We start from the raw sequence: 24,988 nt of genomic DNA, 5'->3' as shown, positions 1-24,988 counted from the left end.
CAAACAAACAAACAAAACATAGCAATAAAATGACCCCTGACAATATCCTGCTATACTCATAGATCGGTGCTTTTTGCAGTCTTCCTCAGAGAAACTCCCCCGAAGCAGACAGGGACACATACACAGACCCTGTGTTAGACATTTTACAGAGAGTGAGAGACCTTAGAACACTCCACACTAAATGTGATGTCTTCTTCAAATTCCTAACCCCAGGGCTTAGAGAAGAGGAGGCAAAAAACCCAGAGGGGATGAAGGACACCAAGGCTCTCTGTCTTAATGGGATCAAAGCACATATGTCCTAACGAAGATGGGGCAGCATGCATGGGGCCTTCAAGGGTGTGCACCTGAGAAGCTGAAAGGCCAAGGGTCCAAGAGTTGAAAGGAGGAGACACATGCCCTTGTCCTTAATCCAAAAGCTATCTCCAACTGATAACCACCTGCAAATGAATGATTAGTTTTCTCCAATGGAGACTCATTGAGGAAGCAAACTACTTTTAAATGTAGGCTCCCTACTCAGTAGTAGATGGCCAACAGAAAGAGAACGCAATGGTGTCACCAGAGGTTTCTTGTCTCATAATGTTATGCCAAAGCTGTGACTTCCAGGTTAGTGTTCTTATGGGATTCCTGAGTGTATAAATGGATGAGTCTTTGAATTTATATCTGTATTTTGTGCTTTTTCTTGGGCTGTTTTCTTTCTACTTGTTTGTTGTGTCCTATCTTAATATGTTAGTTTCATTTTATCTTGTTTATTTAATTATTATCTTTAAGAAGCCTGTCTGTTTTCCAAAGAGAGATAGAAAGGGGATGTATGTAAACAAGAGGGGAGTGGGAGAGGAACTTGAAGAAGTAGAAAGAAGAGAAACATCAATTAAGATATATTATATAAAGGGGAAATCTATTTTCAAAAGAAGGAGGAGGAGGAGAAGGAGAAGAAGAAGCAGAAGCAGAAGCAGAAGCAGAAGCAGAAGAAGGAGAAGGAGAAGGAGAAGGAGAAGGAGAAGGAGAAGGAGAAGGAGAAGGAGAAGGAGAAGGAGCAGGAGCAGGAGCAGGAGCAGGAGGAGAAGAAGAAGAAGAAGAAGAAGAAGAAGAAGAAGAAGAAGAAGAAGAAGAAGAAGAAGAAGAAGAAGAAGAAGAAGAAGAGGAGGAGGAGGAGGAGAGAAGAGAAGAAGGAGGAGGAGGAGAAGGAGAAGGAGGAGAAGAAGAAGGAGAAGGAGAAGGAGAAGGAGAAGGAAGGAGAATGAAAAGGAAGGAGAAGGAAGAAGGAGAACCAATGGTCACATGCTTTCCCTGGAAACATTCTAGATTGAGTTCATAACAGTGGCTAACAAGTTGGGAAGATGCTTGCCGTGTTAAAAAACAGAACTGGAAACATGTGCCAAAAATAATTCTCAGATAGAGATATGAAACAGACCCTCAGAAGTGATTTCAGACTCTGAGGTTGTTAACTTTTAGACAAATTCTTCTAAATCATCTTGTATATATAATCCTGCACATAGCCAGTAATATTTTGTAAATGTCATTCAATTTTCATCTTCACTGCTCACATGTATGATTACCTTATGGAAAAACCTTCCAAAGACAGCAGAAGTACAAATCATGTATTAGAATGAAACCATGGCATTTCCTTTAAAAAGCAAATGGCCACCAGTAGTACCTAGTGCTTCATCTACTTATGGCGAGAATGCTATTGGGCCATTAGAGTACAGCAGCTCATGGTGTCTACACAAGTCAGATACTTCTTAATTCTCTTACATAGGGATGGAAAAGTGACCTCTCCTCTCCACTGGAATAGATGTTAGTGAACGAGTGTTCTTAATTCAGACTGTTGTTCTTATCAAGACCCTTGATAAGTGTCAACTAATTACGTACAGCACTGATTCTGGAGGAACAATTTCTTTCAGTAAATAATTGAAAGACGTAAGGGCAGGATGGTTCAGTGATGGGAGGAGGATCAACTGAGCGTTTAGTGCGTTTAGTGCCATGAGAGTGATTTATGAGTCAGGTTCTGTCTCTTCCAAGGGGTATGTGTTCGAAGAAGATGGAAATCATTACACACATTATTAGTCTAGCCACGGTTATTGGCTAGACTATAGTATTTCTAGGGCCTCCTTCTCTAAGAACCATACTAGATGCCTATTCTCCACTATGTCGATATTACATTGAGAGTCCACGTGGCCATGAAGTCAATTCATGATTAGTTACAGCTGTAACTAGGAAAGTTAATGTCACGATGGTAAATCTCACCGTCTAGGAAAACACTGGTAACACAGTCAGTCCATCTGACACGAGAAGCTTCTGCAAGGTAAGACTTGCTGTGGCGCTTCTGTGGTACATTTTGGTGTCACCTGTTACTGTGAACTTGTTACCAGTCCCACACCGACCTGCACCTGATTCTGTAGTTTCTTTGGATATGTGGGTGCAGGACAGGAAGCTGGGGAATTAAAGGGAATGGGAGGGGATTTGTGAGGATTGGAGAACAAATATGATCAAAATACATAGTATGAAGTTCAGAAGGAACTCATGAAAATGCTTTATAAGAATTTCTTGGCTAATATAAGATACCAGTTAAATGTCTGACTAGTGATTACGTACAAACTTGTTGCATAGCCTTACATGCACGAATTCTTTTAAGATAAGGTGGAATGGGCTGCTTTTCACTAACTGTGGAAGAAATTTATATTACTTAGTGAAGTAAACATATTGTTGACTTAACATCTTTGTAGACATTAGAAATGAGGAAAAACTAGCTAATTCTCTTTTGTTTTTTTAAGAGAAACTATTGAAATTTCAAAGAATGTTTCCTTTCTATAAATCATAAAACTAAATAAAATAAGGAGAGAAATTTCAAGAAGCCTCTATGCAGTGCTGCGATAACATTCTGCCCAGGGCCCTAGGCAAAGCTCTGAGCTTGGCATTTTTTTTCTAGATGAGTAGAGAGTCATTTCCAAAGCCACATCTGCAGTCAAGGCCCAGAATGGTTCAGTCTTAATTTCCTCATCGAATTAATGAATAACTGGTGTCTATTCTGACTTTCAGATTGGCCAATGATTTAGCTGTAGATGCAACAATTAAGAAGTTGTTTATTTTTAAAACTTTCTTTTAAAATTTGTTTTTTTTTCTTTTCTTTTTCAGATAGGGTTTTCTGTGTAGCCTGGTCTTTTCCGGAACTTGCATCTGTAGATGAGCTGGTCTCAAGTTCAGAGATACGTCTGCCTCAGAGTCCCAAGTGCTGGGATAGAAGACATGTGCCACTGTGTCCTTTCTAAATTTCTTTTTCATATGTCACTTCACATATGGGTTCTGCTATTTACAGAATACACTATTCACTTCTTCCTCCAACTCTTTAAATCTCTCTCCACCACAATTCCTTTTCAAATTCATTGTCTCTTATTTTTAATTTATTATTATTTTACACACACACACACACACACACACACACACACACACACACACCTTCAAAGATACAAGATGTTAGTTCATTCAGTGTGGCTTATTGGTATATGTGTTTTGCTGACTGCTTGAACTGGCTAACTAATCAGACGTCCTGGTTGCTAGCTGACGTAGTTTCTCTTTCTCTTTCTCAGCAGTCATGACTGTAACTCAGCACGGAGGGCCAGAGCTATGTGAAACTCCATACATCAATATGGCCGCATCATAGTTTTAATCCCAATTATTTGCGTATAGCATTGTGTTTACTTTAAAAATACATGCATGCTGTATTCTTTTGAAGATTGTACTTATCAACATATATTTGAATATATATACATATATATTAAGATTAACAGCAATTTTTCAAAAGTTCAAAGCAAAGCAATTCATCAGGAGCTATTACATGGGACTTTCCTCCCCAAATCAAGCTTTTACAAGTTTATGTTTTTATTTTTCTATTATTTGTTTATTTAATGTATATGACTACACTGTCACTCTCTTCAGACACACCAGGAGGTCCCATCCAGTCCCATTATGGATGGTTGTGAGCCACCAGGTGGTTGCTGGAAATTGAACTCAGCGTTGGGAATAGCTATCAGTGCTCTTAGCCACCAAGCCATCTCTCCAGCCCCTATGCTTTTATTTTTAAGATTTATTTTATTTGGTGAATGGGTGTGTGTGTGCACCACATGTATACAGAAGGATGATGGAGAAGAGAAGGGGGCATTGGTTTCTTTAGAAGTGAGATCATAAGGAGGTTTTAAGCTACTTATGTGGGTGCTCAGAGTCTGTCTGAACTGTTTCATTTCTAACTAGATCTTATATGCAGATAAAAGATTCAATCTTATTTAACTTGAAGATGCTATGAAGTTTATATGGCAAGAAATTTGGGTTAATTCACTTGTATAGTCTTGAAAGGACCTTTCACATTATGGCGTTAGTAATATTGTCTTCCTGTGAGGCAGGGTTATAAGGAGTAAGGAGTTGCTCCTAAAACTGCCCTGCTGGTTATTTATAGCAATGCATAAATAAAAAAACACATAGAAAAATGGAGTTTATATTTGATTTTACCTGTGAAATTATGAAGTTAAGAATGTATGGAAACAGGAACTTGGAAATGTCCTGTATTGCAAATGAATTCAAATCCAGAAAAACAAAACAAAACAAAACAAAAAAACCAAACCAAACCAACAATAAACCTGGGCATGACACACGTGTCTATAATCCTAGTGCTCCTACTGTGAGGTAGGAAGTAGAGGCCAGGAAGTACCTGGAAATTCATATGCCGGCTATGTTTGCGTGCATAATAATACAGAAAAACCCAAAGGAGATGGAAGGCAAAGGCCTACACCAGATTTGGTCCTCAACCTTCATATGCCCAGTGTGGCATGTGTGTCCTTGCACCCATATAAACACACACATACACACAGAGACACAAGCAAACATATACACACAGACACCACACTCACATGCACACATATATAGGTCAATTCAGGACATACACACATGTGCACATGTGCACTCACACACAGAGACACAAAGACACACAGACAAACAGACACACACACATATAGAGACATACAGACACACAGACACATAGACAAACACACAGACACAAACAGACACACACAGACACACACACAGGCACACACAGAGACACACAGAGACACACACAGCACACACACACAGACACACAGACACACAGACACAGACACACACACAGTCATACACAGACATACACACAGACACACACACACACAGACAGACAGACACACACACAGACACACACACACACACAGACACACACACACACACACAGACACACACACACAGCTTAGAGAGACCTAAGAATCAACATCCTCATCACAGCTGAGATTCCAGAATATGGTTTGGGGATCCCATTGTGTTTGTTCAGGGTAACATGTAATTTGATAAGGATGTTGCTTTTCTATGTAAGGTAACATATATTTAGTTTTTCTTTGAAAGAAACTATAAACAAAGTTTACATGGATGTACTACTAAGGGGTGGGAGACTTTAATCTCATTTGAAATTACTCAGGCATTTCTTGGTTAGAGTTTACTTTGACATGGGCACAATCCTGATGATTAGTTTTTTGGTTTTTAAATATGCAAATTTGAATTTTTTCCAATCTGGTATTACAAAAACGGCAGGACCCCCTTATCTGTTGTGATGAGGACAAAGAGTATACTTAGTACACTATATACAAAGAATTTATAGATTTTCTTATGTAATTTGATTTTTTTCTAATTACTGTTTCCAAACTATATTGTGAATGTTACCAGGGAATATTGGCTCCCACTTATATTTTTAATATTTACTTGTGGATGAGCCTTGATTCATTTATGATTGAAATTTTCACAAAGGATGCTGTAAATCTCACCTGGATTATGTCTATTCCAGAAATGTAAATTCTCAGACATATTACATTTTTTCCTATTTTCAACAATACTGAGATTTTGTGTACTCAAGTACCAAGGTACTTTGCTGAGAAATCTTGAAAAAGCCATTGATGGTTATATATTAAACCATCTGACTCCATAAAGTGCTAATTTGAAATCCTCACTACCTTATTCTCATGACAAAGGCTATCTGCTGTGAACTGTTAAATAACCCCTAATATTTATGCCATGCTTGGTTAAACAGGAAATGGGCTATTTCACTATAAATAATGCACAAGTCCATTTTAATAACCCACCATGGTGCCACCTTAGAAATTGCTTTGCATTTATTGATTGCTAAGAGTGAAACTGAAGTATTTGAAAACATTACATGGTTTTATATCACTTGCTACAGATAAGGAAAAGTGCAATCAATACATCTCTGCCCCTAACCTCCACATTTCCACTCTACCCAATGCTCTAAAGTAAATCACTTCAACAATTTAGATAAGCAGAATATTTGATATAAAAGGGAACTCGCAAAAAAAGATTAACATTTGTTAACTAGGTTGTTAATGAAAACATAAATTCATGTGTGTGACTAGGGGTCCATAGAGTCAAAGACAAGTCAGTTTGACAGTAACGGTCCCAAATGATTTGAGAGCGAGGCAGAGAAAGCAAGCATTATTGTGACAAACTAGGTGTAGTGAATGCTGTTTGTCTAAAAAAAGATGTTCAAAATTAAATAGGTGAAGGAGGGTAGATGTGAATTTTTAATTTTAAGCACATGGCCATTTTAAGAGATTGTTTTGTGTCTCTTAAAACTGTCCTTCAAATTTGTACATCTTGTTTTTAACATGTGCATATAAAATATTGGGGAACATATACTAACAAGACAGAGGATATGCTTTCACTGCCATTTACAAATGCTGTGTGAAATGTGGTGCTGGTGCACTCTTCCTGGTAGCTTTGCTGATTAAGTTTAAAGGAAGTTTGCTTTGAAACTAATTCAAACTAATGACTTAGTTTCCATGTCGCTCAATAGGTATGTTTTGTTTCTTGAGTAATATTTACTGATACAGGCAGGACTAGTGATCAAAACTACAGGTAATTTACATTAAATGGGAAATGTTCTTTCTGAACATATAGGACATCTCGCTTTCCTATGAATGTGTAATCTCTAATGTATAAAGATTGCAGCAACTCTTATCTGAGGTTGAAGAATCTCTCTCTCTCTCTCTCTCTCTCTCTCTCTCTCACACACACACACACACACACACACACACACACAAAGGCTATAGATAATTTCAAGCAATGCCTTGAATTGTTACTTTACTCTTTAAGCCTATGATCTTTTTTTTATCATAAACATCAAGGGGCTAACATATTTTTTACTTTATTTTTCTTATCAATTTGAGTAACTAATTTAATGAATAAATAAAACAATAAATAGCTATTTAAATAAAAGAGAAACAAGGTATGTGTTTAATTCAGAGCATGGAAGAGTTGATGAATTACCAAATATTTCCTATAGCAAAGCCTATGAGTGAATTCTCTTCACAAGTATTAGTTATAGTCTTAAGAAAAGGATGATTCAGATGATTAATTTTTATTCACTTTGGAGTTTTTATTGCTTTAATTTGTTTCCTTGTAGGGAATAAATATAACTCTATAAGTTTATGACTCCACATTAATTTCATATGATAGTCCCTCAAGGGAGAAAAAACATAGAAATAAAAACATTTAAAGGCAGCACTTAACATTAAGCGTTCTGTTATTTAAGCACTCTTAATTCAATGCTGTAACATGATTTATATATAACATTCAGGAGATCTATAAAAGACAAAGAAGAAACCACATTAATATATCTAAACAATGCAGCTTATCCAGTTAGAGTGAATCCAGGGGAGGAGAACACCCCGAAAGGAATGCTATCTCCAATTCCTCCTTTCATAAAAACAAAGTACCCTGGTTTATGTGTGATGTTAAGGAGGCCAGTTTTACCTCTTTCTCTTGCTACATTTCTGGAAAAAAATCACAAACTTACCATCACCATAAACTTTGGTCAGTTAGTCACTTGCTCTCTATACTCAGGAGGAAAACAAGAAAGGGGACTCCTCTGGAGCAGAGAGGTGCAAGCCTGTCCAATTTTTAACAAAGGTGTTGTTAATTTTGATTTTCATTCCAAGAACTCCAAATCAAAGATTGGGGGTAAAAGGTGGAGAACAATAGTTATATGAAGGAACAGAAGATCTTCCTAAGGTAAATTATCAGCAAATACGGTTTTATAACAAAGTGAAATGTGTTTCGTGGCTCACCCCGTGTAGCACAGTCCTGTGTGAATTGTAAGGACACAGATGCATGCTCTCTCTCATCCCCGCTGTACTCCTCTCTACAGCTTACCCAGGCACACTGCCCAGCAGTCTCTGTGGAGAGCCCTGTCGACAAGCACCTCAAAAAGGATGAGATAAAGACTCTATCCCTCCAGCCTTCTTGTTATCTGATTCAATGAGACTTGAGTGGTACCTTTTATTCTTTAGCCTTGTCTAAAGTTTCAAATTATCTCAGAGATGGAAATTGTGTCGTTTACACAATTAGTTTCTAACTCTATTTAGAAATTATGCCAGGAACATTCTCGTATTTTACGAATGATCATTCTTAGAGTTCTGTATGTAAATTACTCTCAGACACATTAACTTAATCTGTACTTTTATGCTGATGTATACATGTGTCTACTTCAGAAGAGATCGCCTGTCAAGATAACAATGCCTCCATCCAAACAAAACTAGAGTTGTCATTATGAATGCTGTCACATTCAAGAGTGTGCTTAAAAGCACAGCTAATTTTGAGATGTAATCACTCGTAGGTTGTCTTACCTTTTGCTGAAGCTAACTTAATGAAATATTAAAGCTATGAAAAATTTCTCTTTTCCATAAGTTTATGACATTCAAGTTTCAGAACGATAAACTTTCTTTTCTATTAAAAATAGACAGCGGCTATGCCTGCACTTTTAAGGTACAGCTCGGTTCTCCAGTGCATTTACAATTGCAGAAAGACTTTGCAAGGACAGAGTGGAGTCGGAAAATGAGGACTAGAAGCTGTGGCTGTGAGCTGGAAGCCGGGATGGTTAGAAATTTTGCACAGGTGGCTGATGATGGATGGAGGTGGAAACATTTCAGGGTTAGCATTTCAAGTCAGCATTCAGGAAAGAAACACTCTACCTGTGTAGCCCAGCGAATTGTCATCATTATCAGAGGTGGGGGCTGGCGTCCCGTTGTCGTTCCCCCTCTCTAGGTCCTCAGGGTCTGTCGGAAACAACACCAGAGCTGCTGATGGGGTCACAGAAGTAACAGTAGTTGCCATTTCGATCACTGCATGTCCAGACACAAGTAAATCCACATGTGACAGAAAAACACACAAGGACAACACACAGCACACGTCTTCCTTGCCCTTCCTGCAGTACACTGAGCCCTGTGCAGCTCTCAGCACCATGCTTACAGTTTTCTTCCTTTTCCCTTAATCTCCCTAATTCTCTGCACTGCCTGCACCTTTGCTGCACTTCAAAGCTGGCGAGGGGCTCCGACTGCCCTCTGTGAGGCCGGCAGCATGACTGAGGGAGCATATGGAGGAGGGAGAGGGCAGGGTGGCTGAATGCTAGCATTGCTAATTTTCCACCTTATTGTTAATCAAAGCTATTGACTGTGATCACTCCCCATCATCGCTTCATCTCCTGGCAATTACAGACTCCAGGGACTGTACCTCAGATGAGAGCAGGAGGGAGCGCGTGAGGGTCTTGTGGAGGCAGGAGAAGGATAAAAACATGCTCCTTGGGAAAAAAAACAGTAAAGAAAGCCAAGCACATCCTATGTCTTTGGAAGACAACGATTTCTCCTAGAATAGAACTGAGAAGAATTGAATGAGTGTGTGGGTAAAATAGCACCTGACTTGGAATTTTTTTTCTTTGAAGACTTAGTCATCCCAGATTGCTGTAAAGTCTTTATTGCAACCGACAATATAAATACCACCATCTATGAATTCTTAATTTTCTCAAGGAAAAATGCTTTGTAATGTTTTTGGAATTGAACTTTTTTTTTTCCTGTGCAGAATTTTAGAGATGAGGCAGAATTCAACACTCAGGTCTGGTACTCAGGAGCAGATCAGTCTGTGAGTGACAGCAGTCTGGGGATGCTGGTACATGTCTGTTGTATTAGTTAGCATTCCTTCTAGGCTCCGCCCCATAGTTACCTGGCAACAGCCAGGTATGTCCGACTCACTGTTAAAGGGGCTTTTCACCCCCTCCTCTCTCCCTTACTATCTTACTCTCTTATTCTCTGTCCCTCCGATCCCTCACCCCTTCCTCCCCTTCCCCATCCCCCTCTCCACGTGTTCCTGGACGGCCTCCTCTCTCCCTCCCTCCCTCTCCCTCCCTCCCTCTCTCTGGCTCTACCCCCTTCCCAACGCCACTTCCCATGTTCTAAATAAACTCGATTCCATACTATATCCGCTTATGGCTGGTACCTCAAGGGAAGGGATGCCTCAGCATGGGCATCCCTCTTACCTCATCCTACTATTGCTCTACCAAAACATATCTTCTATTTTTTATAAAACACCACAATACTTATATGTGCTAGGTACCTAGGACCATCCCCTATTGCGTCACTGCTGATAAGTGACTGGGAAACAATAGACTATAGCTTCTAAGTCAAATAGTGTGGAATCGTAGGTCATTCAAGTTACAATGCTCTGTGGGCTCTTATTACCTTAAACAGCATCAGAGAGGATTCTACTCTGGGGACCAGCATCTGTGAGCTTAGGAAAGAAAGGGAGTCCCTTACCCATGAGGCAGTAACCACGCACAGGTAATGTTCTTCTAGGAACATCACAGACATTGTGAATTTTGTGTCTCTGCTTGTGTTTAGTTAGGGAAACATAGTTTGTCTCGGGCAGAGCTATTCAGGAATCACTTCGGAATTTTTAACAAGGAATAAAAAAGTCTATCACAAGTCCGCAAGGACCTAACTATTACTCCCACTCATTTTCTTGCTCTCTGTGCTCTCTCCCATATCTGTCAAAGGATGAAAACTGCTGTGGTTAAGGTGGAAGAGAAGGGTTTGGATCTGTGCAGACAAACAGGGGGCATGCTCACTTCGCTTTATTTATCCTTCTCTCTCTAGGGATAGCTTCGTCATGGTTAGTCTCGAAAGTGACTTTGGAAACTTTGGTCAGGCAGTGCGCGTCAATTCTTTGGCTCTGTGGCTTGTTAACATGCTAAATGCATGGAGGCTCAGGTCAGAGTTTCGTGTTTCATCCGTTAGACAGGCAGGGAAGCGGGTCTCATTGGGTAATTTGGGGGCAGTATTAGTTATTACACTACTGGACCACAAAGTAAGTAGCCTCGCTCAAGGGGTTTAAATAGAGGCTGACACAGAGAGATGAACAACAACAACAACAACAACAACAACAACACACACACACACACAATGCTGTTCATGTGTTTTAAAAGGCTTTTAAGGGAGGGTGCAATCTTGCTTTTTTCAAATATTATTTTAAAAAAGCAGTGTGTGCAGAGTCGCTTTAGTGTTATGGATTAATTAGTTTTTGTAACAAGCAGAGTCAAGGTAAACCCTTACCCTTATGAAGGGATAGTTAATTTAAGGCGGTTGCACTATTTCTGATCAGTTTGTTTAAAACAGGATATTATTCTTCCAAATCTGTGACTGGCTTAAGTTGTCTTGTCTAGGTAGTATCAAAAAGCTGTGTTATAGCTTTCTATGCTTTTGTTACTACTGATGCCTTCCTGGAAATGAAAATTGTTTTCTTAAAATCCAGGGAAACAAAGAAAGCGGGTCCACTATCATTGAAATGAGTTGCTTGAATCTACTTAAAGGAAAACAAAAAACCAAAACCAAAACCAAAACCCAAAACCTTCATACAACTCTTAAGTATCCTTGGTGCTTTGTAAACTTTCCTCCTAGTTTCTACCCACCATGCTAGAGCCTCCTTTTAGGCTTAGAAAAGATTAGTCTGCGTATTAATCAATCAATTTTACCATATCTACAAAGACCCTCCTGCCTATCTAGCATTGCCTTTAATTAAAGACATGCTGGGCCGAAAGGAAACTGAAGGATCCATTTTTACTAGCTTCCCTAATTTTTTTCCCTTCTCCTTCTTCTTGTCAAAGAATAATGATAATATAAAATACCCCGTTGATTCACGATGTGTGAGCTGGAGGCTGAATGGTGGGTCAAAAAGATAGATACTTATTTTTGCGTGTGTCTCTGTGTGTGTGCCTGTTGTTAAGTCGTATTGATTTCTGAGCCGCAGGCTAGGAGACAAAGGGGTGAGAGGTTATTTTCTGTTAGCATATTTGTAGAGTCTGAGTTTAGGGTCCTAACGGCCTGAGTTCAAGGCAGTGTAAATACTGTTTGTTAGTGTAAGCCTACATGTCTTCTATAAATGCCTAGGTACTGGGGGCTTTCACGGGCACGCTATGAAGATAAAGATGTAACCTCCTCAGAGCAGGTGCTTCATTTTTCATTTTTACACAGAATTGAAGTTAACAAATGAATTAATGAAGGCAAATTCTAATTAAGTGACTAGCTCTAAGTAGAAAAACAACTGGAAAATGCTTAAAAAAGCATTTCTCTACTAGTATCATGTACTGGAGGGAAAGTATTATAAATGCACTCAGATGGCTTTGTATCCTCCCTCTCTTTAGGACGCCTATATTAGATATAAAGTATCACGACAAGTAGATCTTCATGACCAATTCCGGTGACATATTCTCCTCCAGGGAAGTTAGTTCCTATCTGGTGTTCACTATCTTCCAAAGCAACCAGCTTCATTGTTATGAAATCCTGGCTTTCATTTGTTTGTTAAGAACAAATCTGCTCTTCGTATTCTCTGTCCCTCAACTTCAGGTCTAATCTAATCATCCAATCTAATGCTCGGCCAACAGCGTAATCATAGTCCACAGCCAATTCAACTTAATGTCTACAACAAGCAATTTCAAACGTTCCCTTAGTAAACAGGACTCAGCTGTCCCTTCAATGTAGTCCTCTCCTAGTATCCTGCCTGTCGGTTACTTATTTTACTTTAATGTGAACGATATTTTAATTACTTTATAATTCAGTAAATGCTGCTATCAGGGGAACAAACAACTCTAGATTTAATAAATACTAGGCTTAGTATTTATAAAAAATGACTTGCTTGACTTTATCTTCTATGTGGGGCTATATAGCATTCTTGAACCAATAATATATAAGATTATATATAGCAATCTTTTACATATTTAATAAGGCTAAAACTATAAATGGAATAAACACTAGAAATCATTACTTTCCAGTAAACATTGTATTTAATTACAACTCACTCAACATTTCAATTGATGGAAATTTTTTTATATGTAATCTATTACATGCTACAAAATTTAAAATATGTCTACATTTTAGAATTGCTTGATAGGGCAAATTAATACATTCATAGTGAAAACAGATCCAATCTGCCCTCGATGTTTATCAACAGCACATCCTTGTTGATAACACTCACTGCATTGCAGAATAGGGCTCCTGAATGTATTATTCTTGCCTAACTAGAACTTTGTATCCTTTTACTAGCAACATGCAGCCTTAAATTTTTTTGGTGGAATGAGTTTACAGAACAGTACATTTCCAAGTACCAAAGTATCACCTCAGAAATCACTTGTTTACCGTAAGGAGGAAATATACATTGATAATGGTTGCATCAGATAGTCTCCATTTTAACTCAATAATCAAACTCAGTCTCCCCAAAGTAGGTGTCCGAGAATGAGAAGACGATTGTGTGGTACAGCACAATTTCACTCCTACACATGCCATGTTTGACTTGCATGCAATCAAACTTAAGACCCAACATCAAATGTACAAGAACAGTATCTACTATTATTAGACTACGCAGGTAGAATAATTAAATGGTGAGGTGGCATCATGGTCTTTCTGACTTTAAATGGTGGAGAAAAATACTATGTAAGGAGCGAGAGAAAGAAGGTGGCACATGTTAGCAACTGATCTACTATGGAGACATCACAAGTAAAAGTGTGCTCCATTGTGTCACTGAGTGTCACTTAGTGTCAACTAAGCAAGTCTGGAATGTGCTGCCCTTACCCCTCTGTTCCCCCTCACACATGCAGATGGTTCTTTTCATAGGGTGGCCCTGGCCCACCATTCACATTTCTCTAAGTTGTTCACCATGCCTTGGTAAACAGGTTCAACTATGGAAATGTAGACACCCAAGAGAAACAACTATGCTATTCAAATTTGGAACTTCAAAGGTAGACTCAGTAGGTCAAACACTTGCTTGGGATGCAGAAACTGGCAAATCTCTATGAGTTTGAGTCAAGCCTGGTCTATACAGAAAGTTTCAGGACAGCCAGGGCTGCAGAGTGAGAAATTATCTTAATAAACAAACAAACTAATTAATTTGGAGTTTCATTTGCTTATATAAACAGTTTCAGTTACTTCGAAATTCCTCCTACATTAGCATTTTCACTCTTAGCATGTTTCTACTACCTGGTTCTGTTCAGTCTGGGTCACCTCACAGGATTTACATTAAACATAAGAATCTCCCCTCTGGTCTACTGTTCAGCGTTAAACTCATTTCTTTATAGATTTGAATTATCACTGCACCACACTTTGGCATTAATTGACATTTTGAAGATGACCATTAATAAAAGATTAGGGGAGAGCAAATGAATGCAAACTACTATCAATATGAGAATTGTGTTCTACAAATTGGATCAATTCTCATCGATTCTTTCCTACTAATCAAGAGGAATGCAGGGAATGGGTCCTTTAAATGAAGTACTGAGAACATTTAATTAGAAACCTAGGCAATGAATTACAAAATTAAGTCCAAAATTATAAAGATTTAATCTATACCAGAATCCTACAGGATCAAATAGGAATTAAATTTTGACTTCTGCCTGTGTCACTTATGGTCAAAATGATTATTTCGTAAGCATTATTATTTATTCTATTCATTTGAAGTGGGATAAAAAGAGATATATGAGAATTGTTACAGAGATTTAGTGGGAAAATTAACATTAGAAGTTGCTTTTACAAATGGAACAGAGACGGAAGGAGAGGCCATCTAGAGATTGCCCCACCTAGGGATCCATCCCATCTGTAGACACCAACGAACTCCCTTTCTGTCCACCTCCCCAACACTATTGCTGACACCAAGAAGCACTTGAGCACTTGCTGTCAGCAGCCTGCCATGGCTCTTTCCTGAGAGATTCTACCAGCACCTGACCAATGAAGATGCAGATGCTCGCAGCCAACCATCAGACTGAGCCTCGGGACCCCAATGGTAGAGCTATTAGAGGAAGAACTGAAGGAGCTCAAGGGGATTGCAACCCGGTAGATAGAACAGTATCAACCTACTGGACAACCCAGAGCTCCTAGGGATTAAATCACCAACCAAAGAATATACACGGAGGAAGCCATGGCTCCAGATACAAACGGAGCAGAGGATGGCCTTGCCTGACATCAGTGTGGAGGCTTCATGCCCCAGCGCAGGAGGATGCTAGAGCAGTGAGGAGGGAGTGGATGAGTGGGTGGAAGAGCACCCTCACAGAAAGGGAGGAGGATTGGGAGGATGGGATGGGGTGTGGGAAGGGGTAACGGGAAGGGGGATGGATAACAACTGAAATGTAAAGGAACAGAATGATTCATTTTTTTAAAAAAAAAGGAGTTGCTTTTACTTAGTACCCACTTCAAAAATCCAGAGAATGAAGTAACTTGTAAAAGGCACATTACAACCAAAACGCAGAAAACCCTGCTTTTAGAACATCAGACATGATGCATGTCGCGAGAACTGTCCTCACACACGTTGCTTCTTCTGTCTCGTGTTTTGTGTTGTATATATGTCTATGTGCATGTCTGCGTGCAGGCCATCACACCTACGTGGGGAAGGAAGAAGAGGATGTGGGAATGACATTCTGCCGGTCTTCTCCTTGTCCCTCTCTGGCAGAGTCTCTCTGAAATTTACCCAATAGAAAGTCTTGCTGGCCAATGAACTCCGGGAATCCTCCTACCTCTGCCTCCAGTGCTGGGGTTACTGCCGTCCACAGCAATGCCTGGGGGGTTTAGACCTTACACCTAGGTTCTTACATTTGTACCGTCTGTGCTTTCTCTTCTCCAATGCTTTACTTCCGTACCCAGCTACTACATTTTTATAAACGATTTTGTCAAAGCAGCAGCAGCACGGTCACCATCAGCATAGACCATCATCTTTGTGTTTACTGTATTCAGAAAATCAAGGAGTTTCCTTACGTTTATTTTAAATTCAGAAGAACTATGGTTATAAGAATTATTCTCGGCAATAATTAACAGAAACTTGGCTTAGTAAAATGAACCACAATGTTAAATTCGTTATCAGACAGACATTGCAATACAGATTTTAGCTACTGAATCTCTCCTCAAAATTTGAAAATGTCACCTTATACTGTTGAGAAGAGAAAAATTCTGAAATGTTCGCTGTTTGTGTGAAGAAAAATGATCTTAATGATAGGCAACCTTAGCCTATGACTTGGGATGTGAATAATATATAAAAGTACAAGTTTCATAAGATTAACTCAAAAATGATTTTCAAAATTTTTATTAATGTGATAAGGTTACCGAATAAATTAAAATGAAGAAAAAGTTGACTGTCATCACAAATATTGTTCATATAATTTAAAGTTTAAAGTTTATTTAACATGGGAATGCCCATTTATTTCTCAATGTACTTTTCTAGTCTGTCAAGACCATAAATGTGCTGACTTTCACTATGGTCTTACATTTGAGAGGCAGATGCTAAAGAACACAGAGGGTCTGGATCCTGGTCCTTTGCAATTGGTAAAGTGTAGGTTGGGAATTTGATTCCAAATGACTTAAGCCTTCAAAACACTGCTCTTTGAGCTATGTCTCCCATTCTTTTGACTCAATTGCTAGGAACTAGATGGAATTTCAATACTGTATTTAAAAGAATGGAACAACAGATTGGCAGCCTGTTACTTGGGGGATATGATTGAATATATATATGTATATATGTATATATATTCTATAGGAACATCAGGGTCCACCAGGCCAATGTGGTATTGAGTAGCTGACATCCAACACGTATTTAGATACAAGAATGAGGGATGCAAGGATGACGACTCTGGCAGCAGAAAGCATTGCTATGAAATGTCAGGAAAGCAAGCGCATCAAGGGCTACGGCTGTGACAGAGCACCCAAAAGCAAGGAAGAAGCTTTAAAACTCATTTAAATGCCACTTAACAAAACACCACGACAGAATGCTTTCAGTGTGGAAATTGCTCGATAGATGGAGAAATACTTATAATTTATAACCATTTGTTTCCAGATCGCTCCTCACAGAAACCCTGACAGAGTCGAGCTCTTAATCGGGAAAATTATTCTTCAACACGGTGGCATGCTTTTATTCCTTCGTTGTCTGAATGTTTGGTGTAAGAATGTCACAGAGCTTTTCAGAGAGGCTGTGAGTGATGAACACTAACTTGTATAATTAGGAACTGAGCCGATTGTCTGGTTGAGTCCTGTATTTATGTATGTACAGTCCTCAGGTCAGATTAGAACATGGGATGTGACAGATACCTTACTGGGGCGGAATTTAATCTTCTGAGATTGGCTGATTTGAACTTTATATGTGAGAGTTAATTTCCGGTTCATTTTACCTAGTATCTGTGGCCGCCTCCGTCTGTTGGCTTTTTTGTTGCTCTCTCCACCCACTTTGCCCTGGTACTCAAAGGCTTTTCTTTACTGAGCTAGCATCTGCCACCCTTCTATTCCCTTCCAGTCAAAGCATAAGGTAACTTCAGCACGGGGTAATTAAATAGTGCTTGAACTCAGTTAACAGGTGGTGTCCCAGCTGCCCCCAGAGCACGCTCGAATACATTTAAGTGGCAAGAAGGACACAATAGTAATATCTAAATTAACAAAATGTTCGTTCTCTATCAAATGAAGTTGTGCTGGAGAATCAGGAACAATTAGGATCATTCATTTTTGACAACTTGAGAAGAGATGAATGTATCTGAGACTCTGATCAACAACCCCAATGTCCTTTCCTTTGGCTTTGAATTATATTTTATCATAGAATACACCAATTTATCATTTCCCCAAACATATTAATAAGCCTGCTTGGAATTGGTGCAGTAATAGACATGATCAATGATGTAACAGCTAGATGCTTTCTTAAATTCACTCAGGTACTGTTTTATATACTTAGTGTTTTGGAATCCTTAAAACTAAACAGTTAATTGTTACTTAATCTAGGTTTTCTACATAATAATATGTTTAGGGGTTACTCCCCTATTTATGTTTTTAGCTACTTGAAATATTTATTTGTTTATTCCTTCGCTTTGTTCCCACTATCAATAAGATGTAAAGTCATATATGTTTCTCAGGTATGTTACAAAGGAATCAAATGGGTGAAGTCTGTAAAGATTATTTTACCGTCCTGAACATCTAGCTGGAAATCAGTTGGTTAGTTTATTTAAGAGAATTAGTGTTTCAAATTGAAGGTTTCTTTTAAAGTTATTTTAGGGCTAAAGAGGAGACTCTGCTCTTGGAGAAGCCCCGAGTTCTCTTCCCAACACTCATGTGAGGAGGCTCAGAGCAGCCCCAGGTCTGATACCTTTTTGGGGCACCATGGGCTCTGGACACATACCCACACACTGATATACAAGAATAAACACAGTAAAAAAATCTTCAGAGTCTTTAATAACTAAAATACATATTTTAAATGTCAACTTCTTTTTTACTTAAATATATGATTCCTGTCCTTTTTATTGGAAATAGATAATTTTATATCTGAGGTATATTCTGATTATAGTTTCTCATCCTCTATGTCCTCCCAGGGGCTTGTACCTCTCTACCTCTCCACTCACCCAAATCTATACCCTCTCTTTCTTTCTCTCACTAGAAAACAGAAACAGGCATCTAAAAATAATATGCTAACCTGTTTTAATGAGAAAATGCACACTCTGCTTCTGTGTTAACATGACAATTTGGAGCCTATAGAGGAGATATTTTAAAATTCAACAGAATATAGGGTTTGCAAATTTCATATTCTCTTAGCCATATTTTCTGTGTGCTCAGCACAGCTTCTTCTTAGAGCCCTTTGCACGGGATCGCCAACTTCGACACTCAGCAAGACCCCACACCATCTTTTCGGCTCAGGGAGTTAGAGTTCGCCTCCTTGCCTGGTTGATTTTGCTCAGAGATAGAATTTACTGAAATTTCTTTACTAAGGCAGGGACAGGGAATGGGGAGTGTGTGGGCGAGCACTGTATTCACTCTACTAATTTCTTCATTAAAAAAGAACATTTCCCTGAGTCAGAGAGCCTCCAGGTCCTGCCCCCTTCTTCTATATCCATTAAGCCGAGACCCGAATATGAGGTGAGCCAAACCTGAGGCAACTGAGAGATATCTCTTCACCGGACCTGCCTCAAGAGCTGGGTGAGCCATGACAGCCATCCCTCTGAGACTATTAAGGCCCTTTCAAGGCTGCATTCACCTAACTGCGAAGGGAACAAATTTTCTCCTCAGTCTCTTCATTGTCTGTCTTTCTAACCACAGTCACGGCTTTTCCCTCTTCATTCTAATTGTGCTTTTGAAAATTGAGGTCGTTTTATGCCTCCAGCTTCTCCAAAGGTCACCGGGATTAGCTGTGTCAGATAGAGTACCAGAGAGAGAATGAGGCTTCCTCCCCATTCATCCAGCCTGCATTGATTTCCCCTCAGCGTGAGTCCACAGTGGCAGTGGGGGTCACTCTCTTTTCTAAAGGCCCATTTGTTATTTTCTGTGCACCCCATGCACACTTCTCAGGAGGAAGGTTTGCGCAGCGATGGTTATGGTTTTAAAGAATCAGACGCACGGATGATCTGACCAATCCGCACTTGAGTCTGACTCTGTCGGTTCAGTCTAGGTAGCTCACAGTCATTGGATGTTTCTACTTCCTAACGCCAAACTGAAATTTAACCAACGACTTTGACTCTCCAGTCTATATAATGTTACGCAAAAATGCTACATGTAAGTAGTTATGCGGAGACGATTCGATCCTAGGCTGTCAGTAACAAGTTTGTTTTTCCCCTCTCCTTTTTAACACTTTTTAAAAAGATTTATTTGATTTATTTTTTTCCTTTTCACTCTTGATTTGCCGTCTTTAATTTGTATTTTTAGTGGAAATGTCACCATCACTGGTGTTAACACGACAGGCATCTTTCACAGGAAGGTGTGTCTCACTTTGGGCTATTTTTCATAAGTCATTATTATTGTAAGTCGACGGAAATGTGCAAAGCCAAAGACTATTATCAAAGATATTTTTATGTCATTGGGTACATGCGTTCATTAACAGCGGTTCTTGAGGGGTGACTCCCCCAAATCAGAGACCTCAAGATCTCTCAGGCCATCTGTGTTACTGCTTGCGTTCCTGGGCGGTGGGAGTAATTTATGGGCGGTGGGAGTAATTTATGGGCGGTGGGAGTAACTTAGTGGGGACGAATCTTTTCTGGGCAGCAATGGTCCTGTCCAGTTTTCCATTCAGTTCATTTCACTGGTGGCAAATAGGAGGCACTTCTCAGAATATTTTCTTTCTAGGAGGCAACTAGGAAATGGATCTGTAGCTGAGATGGTGGTCCACGTAGCTCAGAAAAAAAAAACTGTGACAAATTGTGGCTTACCCACTACAAATTATGGTCCCATGAACAAGAATGCATTTACTTATTTCCTTTTCTTTGAGTAGTCTTTTGAGATACAGTCTCCGTTCTCTAGCTTGGGCTGGCCTTAGCTCAGTGTTCAGCCTGTGCTTGAGTTTGCATTAATCTCCTAGCTACAGACTCCCAATGGTGGGTGTTTTTGGTGTGAGTTACCGTCCCAAGCGTAGGGATACATTTCAATCACTATATTACACACACGGATTTGAAAACACGGCATGCAATATTTCTTTTTTCTCTGTCATAGTATACTTATTAGACCACTAGGAAACATGGTCATTTGTAAAGTAAGGGGCTCTGCAAAAGCCATTTCCAGATTAATTGTTTAAGGGCTTACCAAAAAATGTTCAGAATTCTGAAAATAGAAATAAACAAATAACCTATTTTATTTGCAAATATTCAGCTGTAGCGTGAATGCTGATAATCAGCACATGCGTGAGAAATGAGTAAGAAGCTTAATATAATAACTTCTACTGTTTCTAATGGGTTTTTGTGACCTGTTAAGATAGGGCTCTCAACTGTAAAGAAATGTATTTTCCTACAAACTATGTAGAAGAACTGTTTATAGATACGGAATATAGATGGTGAATTCTGTCTCATATACACTGCCGGAATTATGATAACTGTGTATGAATATTTTAGGGAAATAGAGAATTCATAAAGACATACTGTTAGCTCTTGTAGATGGAGTAATACAACTAAAGGAAACCTATAATATGCAACATATGTCTTGGACAATATATTTTCCCTCCACAAAAACCACAAAAATTAGAATTACAATAGTGGTATTAGAAATCCCCTAAGATTGACAGGTTTCATTTAGGAATTGATGGTCAGAATTCCATTAGTAGTTAGCTGACGTAAATAGGTTAAGCAGCTAAGAATGCATATCTTTTTTCTTGTGTTTTTTTTTCTGGGACAGGAAAAAGCTTTGTGCTAATGCTAAAAACATTCCTATAGAGTGTATATTTGAACATTTAAATTTGATCCTAAAATTACCTGACAGTCTGGCACTAAAATGTATAAACCTTTCACCTACTAGCTATATGTTGTATGTTTATGTCTGATTCTATGGCTGTTAGTTTAAAAATAATGCATAATTGTACATAATCCTGGCAATGACAAGTAGCTATAAAATAGAATTGTGTAGGAGAAAACACAAAGAGTAGAAAACGTGCCAAAGTAATTACCATGTGGGCACTTCACTGATCATTATAAATATAAAACAAGAAAAGATGTATTTAAGTGTAAGAGAAAACATATGTCACTTCAATTTTTTTATCAATCACGTATGCACCTTATAATGCCATTATGAGTTCTGCTCTTTATGTAACATGAATATATTGCCCCCAGAAGGCTTTTAGATGATAGCCTGATACCTTCTGATGCTACTGCAAGGCCTTAAAGCCTGCTTGCATATCTCCAGGTTGTGGAAACTTGGAAGCTCTCACTTGATGTTCAGTAAGTTAAAACACTATGTATATATGATACTCACAGGCCATAAGCTCCCTAAGGAATCTGAGAAGGCTTATTGTTTTTTTCTGCCTAATTTCTTCAAGTGGTAGCACCTTGACAAACCTACAAACATTTTCATAGATACAATATCACTCTTGTCACAAGCTTAGCAAGGAGCAGCTATGTCATCTAGTACATCTGCCAGTTCGATGTTTATAGACACACTCAATGTTTTCCTACTCATCCATTTCTGTATTCTGTAAATGCTAGTCTCTATTCCTTGTATATTACCACGCTGCTCTGAGATGTTTCCCTCAACCACATGCTACAGTGTGAAGCTTTTTGAAAATTCTACCTTTACTCAGTGAGACTCCATGAAGACTCTTTCTGGTTCCTGCATGTTTCAAGAGTTCAGGCTTATGTTTATTGCTGTCTAGTTTTCTGAGATTTGGATTTACTGCAGATTTTTGACTGGTGGACGTATATCTGGGTTGTTTCCAGTTTTACCTATTATGAATAAAGATGCCACAAATGTCTGTGTGCAGGGTTTATTCTCTTTGGGATAAATGCCCAAAAGTGAAATTAATAAGGCATATGGTAGTTGATTAATTTTATTTTGGTAGTTGATTAATTTTATTTTGGTAGTTGATTAATTTTATTTTGGTAGTTGATTGATTTTTGACCAAGTGTCATTTTGTTTTACTTTTCATAACCAGCCAATCAGAGTTTTGAAAGGCACTCATATGTTGACTGGAAGAGCTTCCTCTTCCATGTTTGAAGTAAATGGTAAATTAATATTCTAAGAACTTGGTTTTTGCTTCATTCTCCTTCCTTTGCTTCCAGTCACATGCCTTCCTCTCCCTTCCCTCAAGCATCCCCTCGCCTTCCTCCCTGAATCTCCCTCCCCGTGTTTCTCCTTTCTTTATGTGTGTATGGAGCAGAAAGCTGACTTTGAGAGCCTAATCCAAAGTAAGAAAGGCAAGTAAATCACTATGATTTAGCTCCTCTACAGACACAGAATCATTCTGCAGGCTTTTGTAGATCTGATTGTATCATCCTACTCCCATAACAAAAGAGGAAACCTACGCACTATATATTAAATGCAAAGACAAGCTTCGAGCAAGCTTTGGCACTTTTTCTACTTGGATAGAAAGAAGCTAAAAGCCAAGAATAAAAGCCAATTTCAAAAACAACCAAACAGCAACCAAGCAAACAACAACAAAAACATGAGACAGAGATCTGCTCTGTTTTTAATTTGAACTATAATCTATCTTCTTAGATTAAAAAAAATCCATGGTAGATTTATACCATAGCCATAATGTGTTTCAGTCTTTACTGGTACTTAATTATAGAGAAAACTGAAGAAAAGTGCATATAATAGAATTATTTTTCTCTGGAATTTTTAATTTTGTTTTTGTAGTGGTTCAACATTTTCAAGTACCTAAAAGTTAGAGTTGCTTCAGTTTTATAGAAATTCCAGGTGTTTTGGTTTTTCTTCATGAACAAAAAAACCCATTATTAAAATATCTTGATAAATTTATTTTGACAAGGGCAGTAGTGTGATTTGTACTGTAAGAACTTATAAAAGATGCACTAGGTAGGTAGTCTTAGAACATGGGTAAAAATCTCCTATCATCTCAAACTCCGTTTTAGGCATTCAGTGGGAGTTGAAAATAGTTTTGATTCCAGAAATACACATCATAAATAATCTTCCCACTAAAAGCTAGTTATAATACTTTTATCAACATAAAACTATAAGGATAATAGAATTGCTATCAAACAAAAGTCTTTGAAGAAATATGTTTGATGTACTTAAAAGTTTTTTTTGCAAGATTTTATAACAGATTTTATACAAGCAAATAAATGGAATAACAGACAATGACCATAAAAAAATGTAAGAAGAAAAAAATTCCCAAATACTTAACCAAGTTCTGTGAGTGAGACTGAAAGTATATTGATGAGGGTCAGGAAGTGGATTGTTCTGGATTTCAACCACAATCTTTTATTTGATAAATTTGACAGGTTGGGAGAGAAAGCCCAGGTCTCACTAGTATTATTTCCCTGCAAGGATAATAACATGAACAACAGTTAGAATGAGATAAAAATGATCAACTTCACAGTGTTCTTTGAGTGAAATAGGTGATGACAGATACGGGTCTTATAGGCAGTAAAATTAGAGTCCATTTGATTGGTAATAAGTAAAGGTGGGTGCATTGTGTATTCAATCTGTAAAGCTGTTGAGAATAATCCAAATGATGACTGGATGTTCAAAGTAAACACAGAGGAGAATTCCTATTTAACAGAATTTCATGAAGAGTTTTCACATACTACTTTTTTTATGAAACAATATCTATTTATCTATCGATCTATTAATCAATAATCTATCATCTATTTATTCTTCACTTGATCTTAGCCAAAAGGCCGAGAAGCGATCTATCTATTTATTCTTTTAGTCTTCTCTCATGTGTTACACCCCGACCTCGGTTTCCCATTCTCTCTCCATCCCTTCCCTACCACCTTTCTCTCTCATATCCATTTCTTCTTCAATAAAATAGCAGGCCTTCCAGGGTATCCTAACAAATGCACTAAGATTTGTTTCCAACACTCACACAGGCTGGGCAAGGCAATCCAGCAGAAGGAAAATGGTCCCAAGTGCAGGAAAAAGAGTCACTGACATCCCTCCTTCCAGTGTTGCGAGTCCCACAAGGACATCAAGCTACACAGCCAAAATCTGCACAGAGGACCGAGCTTTTAAGAGTTTTAAAAAAACATTTATTTTAAACACAACTTTATTTAAAAGCATCCTTAAGTGTTTTAATGCAATACCATCAGCAGAATTTGGAATTATCCCCCAAACTCTTCTGTGGCCCATCCAGCATCAGTCACCTTTCTGGAGTGTCCTGGGAAGAGATGTGCAAGTCTGAGGGTGTGTATCAAGGAAACAAAGAGGGA

The 24,988-nt window shown here is 38.5% G+C and overlaps 1 protein-coding gene and 1 long non-coding RNA gene across 15 annotated transcripts in view; one reads left to right on the top strand and one right to left on the bottom strand.

The window, feature by feature from the left end:
- Positions 1–24,988, bottom strand: part of Robo1 (roundabout guidance receptor 1) — a 1,040,826-nt gene that overhangs the window by 474,407 nt on the left and 541,431 nt on the right. For 12 of the 14 annotated variants that reach the window (XM_063270751.1, XM_063270753.1, XM_063270742.1 and 9 more), the window contains one exon: positions 9,051–9,134. The exons of the other annotated variants lie outside the window; for them this stretch is intronic. In XM_063270751.1, coding sequence (XP_063126821.1) covers positions 9,051–9,134 — 84 coding nt within the window. The remainder of the gene's footprint in view (positions 1–9,050; positions 9,135–24,988) is intronic. 14 annotated transcript variants of the gene reach the window in all.
- LOC102551469 (uncharacterized) overlaps positions 10,552–24,988 on the top strand; it is a 38,011-nt gene continuing 23,574 nt past the window's right edge. Inside the window, exon 1 of the long non-coding RNA XR_005491059.2 lies at positions 10,552–10,688. This is a non-coding gene — a long non-coding RNA (uncharacterized LOC102551469). The remainder of the gene's footprint in view (positions 10,689–24,988) is intronic.

Source organism: Rattus norvegicus, chromosome 11 (genome assembly GCF_036323735.1).
Source record: "Rattus norvegicus strain BN/NHsdMcwi chromosome 11, GRCr8, whole genome shotgun sequence".
Taxonomy (NCBI): domain Eukaryota; kingdom Metazoa; phylum Chordata; class Mammalia; order Rodentia; family Muridae; genus Rattus; species Rattus norvegicus.
Note: the sequence above shows the minus strand (reverse complement) of the source record. Positions and strands in the feature narration are given on the sequence as shown.